Genomic DNA, 12,712 nt, shown 5'->3' with positions numbered 1-12,712 from the left:
TATTACATTTTCTACATCTGCAAAACACTAAAACAGATTCCAATTCTAATATTTTACTTAACGTTTTTCATCACAGCCGCCATGAAAAGAATACACATCTGTTGTGGGTCAAAACAGAATAAAAAGACAAAGTGCAATTTCAGGTCTGTCTCTGATTAGGGAAGTGCAGTGAAGCAGGACTAAAGACTCAAAGTGAAAAACAATAAAATGAAGAATAAGATGGACAAACTTCAGTTAAAAATTATTTTCTAATGTAAGGGAGTGACCAGTAGGTGGTGCTCTTGTGTCTGCTGTCATGACGAGACCGCTGTTACTGCTTTTGTTGTTTCTGACCCATGTCCAAGTGCGGACACCGTAGAGGCTGCGCGAAGAGGCTGCGCAGTGAGTCTCCTGCCTCTTCTCTCTGCCCTGACGCAGTCAGGTGCGCGCTGCCACTCGAGTTAATCAAATCTATCAACAGCTTAGTTGATATTTGTCAAGTTTATTGCACCAAACAGATTATGTAAGATGTTTTACGAACTATTGGTCCTGTTCTGAGCGACCAGCACATTGGTCTGTTTGTTTTAATGGCACTTTTATTTATGCGCGCAGGTAGGAGCAGTTAGTCCACTGGTGAATGTGTAATGTGTAGTAGCCTGTTGTAGTGACCATTTACCAGTTGGTGCACTGTTTGTTGCACTAAATAATATATATATTTTTTAATTTATGATGTTGTATTATTACTATTGCACACATCTTGGGCATATGAATAATTAATAATTGGTAATTCTTGTACTTAAATGACTAACTAGCGCTCCTCTCTCTGCCCTTATGAGCCAAGCAACTGTAAAGAAAAACCTGTCATCTCTATTGAAACTCCTCAAATAAATGCACCGGCTGTCGCTCATTCCACAATCAAAAAGAGTCGCTGTGTTTGCTGTGATCCTTTATCTCCCCACCACACCAAGACACTCATACATCACTAAACACACCACAGGGTCCTGAAGCTGGTGTGCTGAGACAACTGGGACCACATATAGAGCATCAGTCCGTGAGGGTTACACTAATAAATACAAATCTTTGCTTATCATTTTAAGCTTTTAATTGTTGACACGACACACAGTTCAGTTCCACAGTCTGGAGTCTCTGAAGCCTGATCTCCAGCTTTTTGAGTCTGACTTTAGACTCACTTGATCCAGCCTCAGCAGTTCTTTCTCCTTTAGTGTGTTCAAGAGGGTGCACCTTCAGATGAGCAGCTTGTCTCAAAGTCGTCCCACACTGGTCAGAGCTGCAGGGTCATTCCAGGCCAAATCTTCGAATGCCCCACTCGACCATCTCAGATTTGACTGACAAAATTTTAGGAGGTTCACACACTTTCCAATAGGAAAAATCCCAAATTTTAGCTCCTAAACCACAGTCCATGAACGCTCAGCATATATGTGGACATATTTTTCAAAAATTCATTTTGCGAAAATGCAGAAAACCATCACAAATGTTGGATCTGTTAAAAACAGACATCTAGTCTTTCTAAAACTGTGATTTTTTTGGTATAACCTGGTAAAGATGGCACCGAATGGATTTTTTTTTTCCATTTTTAACACTTAATATCTTGTAGAGAGGGTCAGTTTTAAAATAGAGAGAACACAGCTTGTGTGGGAAAGTGAATGTTCAATATCAAACCTCTGTCTTCAAATTGCCCTCATTTAATGAGTACAATTTTCAAGCAAATTCAAGCCTCCCAGAAATCTGTGATAAACCAAAAGCACGTGTGTAAAAGTCCAGATTCTACAAGAACATTTGACAAATTTTAACCCCTGAAAATTTCAAGGACCTTAAATTATTTTTTAGATACAGAAATCTGAAAGTGGCTCCTCTGAAAACTCTGCTCCAAACAGCTCAGGGGGGAACTGACAAAATATCTTTTAATGACAAAACTAGAGTTGGGTTGGGAGCTAAAATTTGGGACTTTTCCTGTTGGAAAGTGCGTGAACCTCCTAGAATTTTTTCAGTCAAATCTGAGAAGGTCAAGCGGGGACATTCTGAGATTTGGCGTGGAATGACCCTGCAGTTTTTCTCTTTAGTCTGGAACATTTGGACATGTTTCGGACAGTTCCTCACAGACCTGAAATCCTTCCCCTCTTTCTTCACAGTCGTCTGGTTTGTCTCCTGTGTGCGTTCGGTAGTGACTGGAGAGCTCCTGGGATGTTCTATAAGCCTCTTCACACTGGTCACACTCATATAGGATCAACCAGGAGTGAGTTCTCTTGTGTTTACTGAGTGTGGATGATTGAGAGAACATTTCACCACACTGCTCACACTCGTATGGTTTCTCTCCAGTGTGGACTCTCGTGTGTTGATGGAGGTCACTGGAGTCTCTAAATTCCTTCCCACACTGCTCAGATGGTTTCTCTCCAGTGTGGATTCTCATATGTGATAGTAGATTGCTTGATTGTGCAAATGTCTTCTCACAAACATCACAGCTGTACGGTTTTTCTCCTGTGTGGATTCTCATATGTTTATGGAGGTCACCAGACTCTGTAAATTTCTTCCCACACTGATCACATTCAAATGGTTTTTCCCCTGTGTGGATTTTCATATGATGACAGAGGGCACTGGAGTCTCTAAATGTCTTTCCACACTGGTCACAGCTGTATGGTTTTTCTCCTGTGTGGATTCTCATATGGTTAAGGAGGACACCAGACTCTCTAAATTTCTTTCCACACTGGTCACACTCGTACGGCCTCTCTCCAGTGTGGATTTTCATATGTGACAGTACATGACTTGACCGTGTAAATGTCTTCTCACAAACATCACAGCTGTACGGTCTTTCTCCAGTGTGAGTTCTGTAGTGGACTTTAAGTCTAGAAGCATTTGGCCACGTCTTCCCACACTGGTCACAGCTGTACGGTCTTTCCCCTGTGTGAGTTATGTAGTGTCTTTTAAGTTTGGAAGCATTCGGCCACACCTTTCCACACTGGTCACATGTGAAGGTCATTCTGAAGCTCTGCATTAAAACAAAAGAAAGGAAGTGTCAAGTAAAATCACTTTCTCTTCAAATAAAGTAACTCTAACTAAATACTAGGGGTGTAACGGTACAAAAATCACGGTTCTGTATGTACCTCGGTTTTGAGGTCATGGTTTGGTTAATTTTCGGTACACTTTGGGAATAAAATTTGCTTGTTGTTTACTTGTGTCTTTATTAAACAATTTGTTTTAACATTATACAAACGGGAAAATAAAATAAATGCAAAGTGCTGCTTGGTAATACTAATAAGTTTCTAAAATAAGATTTGAGCTTCCGCGGACCTGGGACCGGGGGCCGACGACCGTAGTTTTGCAGGACTTACAAAAACTATGAGGGACGTGGTCAAGTCGGGGGCAGCTGTTGTTGCGGTGGTCGCTCTAACTACAAAGCGCCTTAGGAAACACTGAACCAATCACAGACGAGTTCCTCATGAATAATAAAGAGCCGAGTCTCCGTGGAGCTGCACATGTAGAGGACGAATGTAAACACACACTAACTCACTCATGCACAGCCCTGCACCGAACCGAACGTCCCGTACCGAAAATGAACAAAGACAGTTCTAAGGAGATAAGAATGGATCAATGTTTCTATTAAACCAGATTCTTATCTACAATTCGGCTTGACTGTAAACTTAAAAACGTTTAATATTTCCTGAGTATAATGTGTGTTTGTAAAAGTCCCAACGCGAGTAAACGGAGCTAATATCCACAGGGTTTTGAATGGGAGCGGAGCGAACAAACAAGACGCTAAGTGCGATTTAACAACACAAATACGAACTAAACACTAAAATAACTCACCGATTGTTGCTCAACAACTCACCGATGAGAAAGAGACAGTTTGGAATCCGAAAAACGCTCCAGTTGACAGATTTGTCCCTGACGCAGAGCTGAACATGAACCACAGTGAGGAGGAGGAGGAGACAGGGAAGTGACCTCCGGGGCTTAAAGGAACATGAGGCACAAGTAGAACATCCAAACAAGTAGAACATCCAAACAAGTAGAACATCCAAACAAGTTGTTCAGTCAAATCGGTCTCTTATTAAGCCCAAAGTCCTTTCTGTGTCCCATTTCTTTGTGCAGCTCTGAAGACAGTGTCATGTTTTTCCTTTGGGAGGAGGAGCTGAGCTCTACCATTGACTCGCCTGTAGAGGGCGACATCCACATTCACAGAACGTTTGTTCCACTGGAGGATTTTTACATCTGGTGCCTCTTTTTGAAAAACTTGGCCTTTGGGGACTCACAGTACTCAGAGGTTTTGTGGAGCAGGACAGGGACAATAACAGAGTCTTTTTCTGGACTTTTCCTGGTTTCTGTGGGTGAGAGAAACTCACCTGGAGGATCAAGTGAGTCTAAAGTCAGAGTCAAAAAGCTGGAGATCAGGCTCCAGAGACTCCAGACTGTGGAGTTGAGCTCTGTATTTTCGTTTTTTTTTTATTAGAAAGAGGTTTTAGCTGAAGTTTGTCCTTCCATTTCTTCCTTGTTTTGTTTTTCACTTTGAGCTTTCAGACACATAACTGGATTAATATCATTTTGTGTTTGTTTTTGTTTTTTTTCCTGTTTGCTGCTGACTCTCTTTAACAACCCACACCAGATGTTTATACTTTTCATGTCCAAAATGTGAAAATAAAGTCTGTTTTTTTTTTACTTTACTTTAAATTTTTAGATCATTTGTTCGTGCTTGTCTTGTCTCGTGTCATCAATGAATTTTGGAAATGAATGAAATCTTTTCACACAAAGGGCTGAGGAACAGTGTGAGCTTCTGTCAAAAGGTGAAGCACTAGATGTTGTCACTCAGAGGTCCCACGTCCATGTTCCACCTCCTGCTGAACCAGCCCGAATGTTCACGGCCGCCTGACAGTGACACGCCCTCACAGCCCCAAACCAAACTCTTCAGCCTCACGGGAACAAGATGTGTCCAGTGTCTCCTCCACAATCTGCCCGCTGAAGCTTTACGGGACACAAGAGCTCAGACAAGTCTAAGAAACGACATGTAGACCCACTGCAGAACTCCTGTGTGAACCACTAGTAGCCGTAGCCACAAATGGGAGTGAAACACCAGATACAGGCTGGATAGAGGCTGAGTTTGATTTGATCTGTGACTCTCAGCCTTCAAAAACATGACGTGTGCCTGTTTTAGTCGCTAGTGGTCCCTATTATCAGGCTCAGTGTCATAGAAGAAGTGTTTGACGAGTGTGGAAAAGGACATTTGAAAACAAAGTGTGTACAAATGATCAGTCAGACTTTCTCAGTGTCGGTCAAAACAGAAGATTAAAACTAGTCTCAGTTGGTTTCGTTTCATACGTAAAGATCTATCGCTCCACACCTCTAAACTCTTCATGAACGCAATGATCTTCTCTCATCGATCTTATTGTATCACCTCATGGTCCCAGGCTCCTCAAACACACTCAAACTGCTTTGTTCATTTTACAAACTGACCCTTAAGATCCTTGACAAAAGCCCAAACACCGGCACCACTGTGAAATTATAAAGAAACATCAACTTTTTAACTTTGAAAATTTTATCAATTTTAATAATCTTAAATTTTTTTTAAGCATCTTAACTGCGATACACCATTACACTCAGAATTTGCCAGGACCATAAAATGTTCACACAGAGCAAACACAAGAGGAGCTACTCGTGGTGATTGTGTTGTTCCTTGGTACAGGACGACTCTGGGTCAGTCCTCGTTCTTTTTTAAAGGGGCCAGTCTGTGGAACGGTTCACCAGCTCATTTAAAATTGGAAACAAACAACAACAAATTTAAAAGGAAATTAAAATTATTGTATGTTTCCAATCAAAACTGCATCCACTGAAAATGTACTGTATATATTTTATCTGTACACTTGTGCTAAAACACTCAACACAATGCATCTGGCTTGTCTAATGTGATTGTGATGTACTTAATAAACATAAATAAATAAATGTTTAATAAATAAATGTCCAATGAGATTCATTTGGTCTTCCGATATTCTATGTTATTAGGTTCTTTTTTTCAGACCTGGAGTGTTATTTCATCCCTGACAGTTTGTTCTGTTCACCAGCGTCTTCCTCAGAGTCACGTGATGTTGCTGTGACGTGTCTGGTCAGATGATTTAAACAGGTTTTGTCTCTGTCTTCCTACCGGTGGAGGCAGGACGACAGCGCCACCTGCAGACCCACTTCCTCAGGACAGAATCCCAGGTGTGTGAGAGTAAAAAAGCCCCTCGCAAACATCATTGGGACAGAGGAAAACAAACATTGCCGATGAATTAAAGAAGCAATCGAAATACGGAAACGTGCCCACAGGACTGTAAACCGGGACGAGGGGCTTTTTTACTCTCACACACCTGGATACTGTCCTGAGGAAGTGGGACTGCAGGTGGCGCTGTCGTCCTGCCTCCACCGGTAGGAAGACAGCGCCAAAACCTGTTTAAATCATCTGACCAGACGCGTCACAGCAACATCACGTGACTCTGAGGAAGACGCGAGTGAACAGAACAAACTGTCAGGGATGAAATAACACTCCAGGTCTGAAAAAAAGAACCTAATAACATAAATAAATGTTTAAGTTACTGCAGCCACACTTTGACAAGCTGCGACAGAACACACAGGCAGGAAAGAAATAAACTTGAAGAAATAAAAGCTGTACATCCGGTCAGAGTCCAAGAGCCTGAAAAGCAACAGAAAACACTGACACAGGTGATAACGTCCAGGTGAATGAGGTCACCTGTAACACTCGGCCCCACTCGGTCCAGTTGTAGTTCCTTTTCTTTACATTTTATTCTATGACAGAAGAAGCAAACTCAGGATCCATCTTCTTTTCAATTTCTTTATTAAAACAATAAAGACAATCTACACTTTCAGTAAAATGTCACCACAAAATTTCTCAAAAAATACTCTACAAAACTCCATATATTCTCTGTTCATTTTTTTTATTTTATTTTTTTTTTTACATAAGACACGTCATTGTTTTGTGTCGATAGAACTTTGAGCAAACAGCACCTTTGTCGGTGGAGGAGAGCGGCTCCGTCCCTCTCCTCAGTCTCCACTAAAACTCTTTTATTTATTTCCACTGCGGCACAAAATCTCCCTCAGGTTTTGGACACAAACGGATCTTTTGGGGGTAAATTGGGGGATTATTGCACATCCGTTCATTTACAACAACATTCCCACTCATCTGTAAAAGCTCAACACGACAAACTCATGTTCTGCACCAGGGCCATGAACAAATCAACAGGTTTGAAATAATTATGATTCAATAATAGATTAATATGTTTAAAAAAGGTCCTATATGCTGTAAAATCGACTCTTGTGAGCTTTAAGTCCTGTTCTAATGCTGTTCCCTCGACGACATTAGAAACAGATTAAAAAAATAAAAACAGCATCATTTGGCCTTTTACATTCAGCCAGTTTTTATACATTTAATATTTTGGCTGCTAAAAGTTCCAGTAGTTTCTTGGTAAAATTATGCACAACAATTAAAACATGTCATTTTATAAACATACAAAAGTTCATTCTTACATCGCGAGCAGGACCAGACCAGAGTTTTGTTTGGAAGGAGACGGATTCCTAAAAAAATATTTCCTGATATAATTTCCTTTGTGCAAATTTTTCCGCCGTCGCCTTCCTGCAGCGAAACGAAACAATGTCACTTTACGACACGATTAAACCTAAACTCTGGCTTCAAGGTGCGTTCAGGGGACGGATCTGAGGGTGGGTCGTTTGAGATTTGTTGATCTGGTTTATGATTCAGATCCAGTGGTGGAAAAAAAAAACTACTTGATTTTGTTACTTAAGTAAAAGTACAGATACCAGAGCAAAGAAATACTCAAGTAAAAGTGGAATTATCACATAAAAAAAAATCTATTTAAGTAAAAGTATTAAAGTATTAATTCAAAAATGTACTTCAATAGTAAAAGTAAAAGTATTTCACGCAGATTTTGAGATATTATAAAGTTTCAAATGTAGTGATTTTGAAAAACATTTTTTTCAATAAAAAAAATTGAATCAAATGTTTTTTGTTTTGTTTTGTTTTTTACAAATGTGTTAAAATAAAATAAACCCTCGTGTTTCCAGCAGGTCTCAAACTAAAATAAAAATAAATACTTTTACTTTTAAGACTTGTTCAGAAATGTAGTGGAGTAGAAAGTACAGATATTTGCTCTCAAATGTGCTGAAGTGAAAATAAAGTAGTACAAAGGTAAAATATACACTGTAAAATCTACTTAAGTAAAGTACAGATACCTCTTTTTTTACTTAAGTACAGTACTTTGATACTTTTACTTTGTTATGTTGCACCACTGTTCAGATTTCTGTCATTACTGAACTCTCCACCTGAAACTAAAACTGGCACAAAGTTCATCCTTTAACCTAAGTAGAATTATTTGCTCATTATAATCATCAAAAAACAGGATTTTAATGCACAAGATGAACTATTTTCAGTTTGGACATGTTTTTAATCAAATGTAAAACTTTGTGTGGACTGATGGGGATAAATCTGGGACCTGGAACTTAAACTAGACTAAACCAGGACCAGAAAAGAACCAAAAGTCTACCTCAATCAGGACTAAACCAGATCTAAACCAGGATAAATCTTGCACTTTTTTTTAAACATAGGCTGCATCTTATTTCTCGTTTCCTCGCTTCCTTCTCCTGGTTTCTGCAAGAAATGGGTGAGGAAGTCCCAGAGGAGACAGAGAGAGAGAGGATCTAAAGTCCTCACTGAGACTGATTAAAGTCTGATTCTTTTCTCTGGTGTTTGCTCCTGAAGACGCCCTCAGGTTTACTCCTTCACCAAGAGGAGAGGAAGCGAGGAAAGAAATGCGACGCGGCCACAGACTCCTACAAACATGAACGCGACCGCTGTGCGTTTCTTGTGCGATAAAAGTTGTCTCAAAGTAACACAATAACGGAGAGCGCTAAAGCCGGACGAACACTGTGCGATATTCTCGATATTTTCACTCAGACTAGTGTTGTACGAAACTGTACGAATCAAAACCAAGACCGAGACAAGACCAAGACCACGGCCCATCAAGCCCATCAAGACCAAATCAAGACCAAATCAAGACCAAATCAAGACCATCTTTGTTATTTCCTACATTAATTTGTATTTTACAGATATTTTTTGGTATGTCAGTGTTTTTATAAATCTGTCTCCATTTGATCTGATGAATGTTCATTTAAAATAAACCAAACAAACTGTGCTACACTTCAACACTCTGTTCCTGTTTTTTGGACCCTGACCCACAGTTTGAGAATCTCTTCTTTAATCCCACTTCCACTGACACTTTACACAAAACAAATTCAAAGTGAATCACGTGGTTTTTTCAAGTTCATAATATTTACAGTCACATTCTCTCACTGGTTTTGAGGTGATATTTAACCTCTGCACATTAACCGACTGTAATGAAATATGATCAAACTCGACGAGAGTCAGACCTCGAGACCGACACAAGACCAAGTCCGAGCACTTTCGAGACAGAGACAAGACCGAGACCAAATGCACTCGAGTCTGAGTTGAGACCAAGACCATAAAAAAAAAGCGTCTCGAGACAAAGACCTGTCTCGAGTACAACACCACCAGCTCAAACTGTTCGACCAAATCTCAGGGTTTAAAAGTTCACAGCTCATGATTCATGTTCTCACACTGAACGACTTCAGCAGAGTGAAACCCTCACGAGACGCGACTGGATTCAACCAGGTTTGATTTTCCTGAGCCCTGTGATTGGCGATCGGGAGTTGGTCGTGCGGGATTAATCCTTCTCGTTACCTCATGTTTCTACACAAAACACGACGCACGATTAAGACAAAACTCTGCCCGATCTCAAAAACATTCGCATGAGTGAAAAACCGACTCAAAAAGGGTCAAAAATAGCACAGTGTCGCCCGACTTAAACTCACCACACAACCTATTAAATATAAATGTTTTACATTTCAGCGTTTGAGCTCCACAGAACTGATTGTGCGTTTCCAAAAGTGCAGAAAATGAAAGTCTGCACCAAACTACAGTACAAAACAGGAAGAAACTGTCAACGTAAAACATGTCAAAACAGACGAAAGAAAAGTTAAAACTACCACCAGTGTATTTATGGATTTAGTATTGATCTTTTTCTTTTTTTTTCTTAAATTGTTCATCTCTATGGCAACCGGTTTTTCATAATTCTCAAACCCATGACACAGTATTTTAGAAGAGCAGGAGGAACGGTCTGATAATAATATTTTTAGGTTTAAAGCTGCACTGTGTAACTTTTCTGGTGGAGGCTCCGTCAAACGCTTTTCTCCAACGAGATGTTACAGCTTTGGAATGTTCCACAGTACGGCATTAAACCTTTCCATCTTCGCGGAGACCGAACCAGACCAAGTTCCAGGTCAGATCTGTGGAGAGGCGGCGCCGCTCACAGTCAGAATCACAGTCTGTTTTTGTAGATATTTTTGAGCTTTAAATCCATCTGTAATTGAATAAATGTAAAGTAGAATTGTTAAATGTCACACTGTGGAACATTCCAGACAGAGAAATGACGTCTCCATAGAAACAAACAGGTGATGGACCCACAACCACAAAGTTACACAGTGCAGCTTTAACATGTTAAAAAAAATGCAGCTACTTATGTAATTTTCATTTTTAGTAGAATGTTATTTTTGTGGATGTAGATTTAAATGATTCCAAAAACAGCGATTTCGGCTACAGTTTTAACCAGAAAGTGAAAGTGGCCTCAATATTCTCTCTGAAAAAACTACAACCTCCAGCGACCACAAACAAACAAACAAACAAACAAACAAACAAAAGAAGAAGAAGAAGAACCGTCTGGGTTCACGTTCCATTTGTTCTTTTGAATTTCAATTAAGAACAACTAAAAAATAAAATGTGAAAACAGTTCCTTTCATTTTTACGTTTTAGTGTCAAACAAAAAACAGATTTCAACATCTATGTACAATATTTAATTTAAAGTTTATTTAATTAATTAATCATTGCATTTATATAACGCCTTTCAAGATCAACAAAGCTCTTTACAGTTCATTCTTCATTCACTCCACACTCTGTGGTGTTAAACTGCTGCAGGAGCCACAGCTGCCCTGGGGCAGACTGACAGAAGCGAGGCTGCCAATCTGCAACATCGGCCAGAACGAGCACAACAGAAACAGGAAACAGAGATAAATTTTGTTCAGTGACACTGAATTCACAGGCAGCGCTGAGCAGAACATCTGGGGCAAAACCAGAGAGAATAAAAGATCCAAATTAAAACAGGCACAGAGACAGAGAGGAAACAGAAGTTAAAATCTGTTTTTATGTTTGACACTAAAACAGAATAAAGAAATAAACAGTTTTCACATTTTATAGTTTCTCGTTCTTAAGTGAAATTCAAATAAATGTGTGGAACATGAACCCGTCTGATTTCAGCTTAGACGTGTTGAGATGATGCTTTGGTAAACTTCAAAACTACGTCACATTCCTAAAACGTCCAAACAGTCAATCCTGGACTAATGATAAAAATACACGATAAAAGGCAACGCGTGTGAACTTAAAGGCTCGGAAAAGTACAAAAGTACACTTCCCATTTTAAGAAACTAAAGATGTTTTTCAGTTTTCTGTTTTGTTAGACACAATCAGACGACTTTTCCAATTCAGTTCAAAAAACAGAAGATGTTAATCACTATGACAACAGCCCAGAAAATCAATCTAGTAAATATAATTAGGAGTTTCTTTTAATTGCTAAAAGGCGTCAGACGCAAACTGACGACCCAGAGAAAAATCCAAACGAGTTAAAAGTCCATGACATAACTTTTCAGCTGATTGATCTGCTGCATTTTTGGCCTGACTGTTCTTCTGTTTCCAGTCGTTCCACTCGTCTGTTAGAGATAAACATCAATCATTCCTGCTTTTTACTGCCCACTCACTTTGAATCACTGAACTCATACAGGCAGGTTTTAAAAATACACTTCTCCTCAATTTTCTTATAAAATCTTGGCAGGGTTTTCCTCAAAAATACGCAGCATGAAATGAGTTAAACATCTGTCGACGTAGAAGTTCAAGTCTGTGATTCCCAAACGAGTGAGAAAAGATAAAACGGGTCAGATCCAGGTCTTAAACTGCATGTGACAAGTGTGGACACAGTGACTGTTGTTATATTTAAGGTTTTAGTTTATAATGTGGCTTCCTGGTTAGACACAGCAGCAGTTTGTGATGTAAACAAGCCCCAAAATGCATCTAAACTGCACAATAGCTTCGATCAGACAATTAAAAATAAACAATAACTCCTTTGTGCTTGTCCTGCTTCATGTTTTCCTTGTGTGTAAAACTGCCTCTGCGTTTGGGTCGGAGTTTCCCGTTCTGTTTTAAAAACTCGACGTCCTAAAAAAAAAAACTGGTTTGAGAGGAAAGTTAAAGAGGTTTTTTTTGTTAAGAAAGAAAATCCATCCTTGAACAGAAACGGAGGCGTCAGAACATCATCTGTCTCCATCTACAGCTCCGTCCTCAGACCTAAAACAAAAGAGAAGAACAGGAGGAGCAGGTCAGGGTCAGACAGGGGAAAACACTCAGAATGGGCCTGAATGATTCTGCTGACAGAGGGTGACCAGACGCCCTAGTTTACCCGGGACACTCCCAGTTTGGAGCCTGTGTCCCCTGTCCCAGCAGATTTATACAAAACCACTGATTTGTCCCAGTTTTATCTAAGAAAAGTCCCTATTTTTGACCAACTTGATCTAAACCAGGACTAAACTGAGACTAAAA

General features: G+C 39.7%; 2 protein-coding genes across 4 annotated transcripts in view; both read right to left on the bottom strand.

The window, feature by feature from the left end:
- Window positions 1-564: 564 nt before the first annotated feature.
- On the bottom strand, window positions 565-5,041 carry LOC129410521 (zinc finger protein 239-like). 2 transcript variants are annotated; one of them, XM_055158891.1, is made up of 2 exons: window positions 3,802-5,040; window positions 565-2,983 (listed from the first exon to the last, which is right to left on the bottom strand). In XM_055158891.1, exon 2 carries the CDS (start codon window positions 2,972-2,974, stop codon window positions 2,057-2,059), a length of 918 nt encoding a protein of 305 aa, XP_055014866.1. In that variant the 5' UTR covers window positions 2,975-2,983; window positions 3,802-5,040; the 3' UTR covers window positions 565-2,056. The 2 variants fall into 2 exon arrangements, with proteins under 2 accessions (XP_055014866.1, XP_055014857.1); XM_055158882.1 differs by having other exon boundaries at window positions 566-2,983; window positions 3,824-5,041.
- A 1,756-nt stretch (window positions 5,042-6,797) lies between these two features.
- l2hgdh (L-2-hydroxyglutarate dehydrogenase) overlaps window positions 6,798-12,712 on the bottom strand; it is a 33,263-nt gene continuing 27,348 nt past the window's right edge. Inside the window, exon 11 of one of the 2 annotated variants that reach the window (XM_055158855.1) lies at window positions 6,798-12,460. The gene's annotated coding sequence lies outside the window, so the exon portion shown is untranslated. The remainder of the gene's footprint in view (window positions 12,461-12,712) is intronic. The other variant, XM_055158858.1, reaches the window with a different exon arrangement.

Source organism: Boleophthalmus pectinirostris, unplaced genomic scaffold, assembly GCF_026225935.1.
Source record: "Boleophthalmus pectinirostris isolate CB_2022bp ecotype Guang Dong unplaced genomic scaffold, ASM2622593v1 HiC_scaffold_10, whole genome shotgun sequence".
In the NCBI taxonomy this organism is placed as follows: domain Eukaryota; kingdom Metazoa; phylum Chordata; class Actinopteri; order Gobiiformes; family Gobiidae; genus Boleophthalmus; species Boleophthalmus pectinirostris.
This window is presented reverse-complemented; position numbering and strand designations above follow the sequence as displayed.

Excerpts from the sequence above, each read along its gene's own strand:
- LOC129410521 (XM_055158882.1), bottom strand. The coding sequence starts at position 4,009 with ATGTTCTACTTGTTTGGATGTTCTACTTGTTTGGATGTTCTACTTGTG. Across the intron at positions 2,984-3,823 it reads AAACTGTCTCTTTCTCATCG|AGCTTCAGAATGACCTTCAC; the intron begins GTGAGTTGTTGA and ends GTTTTAATGCAG.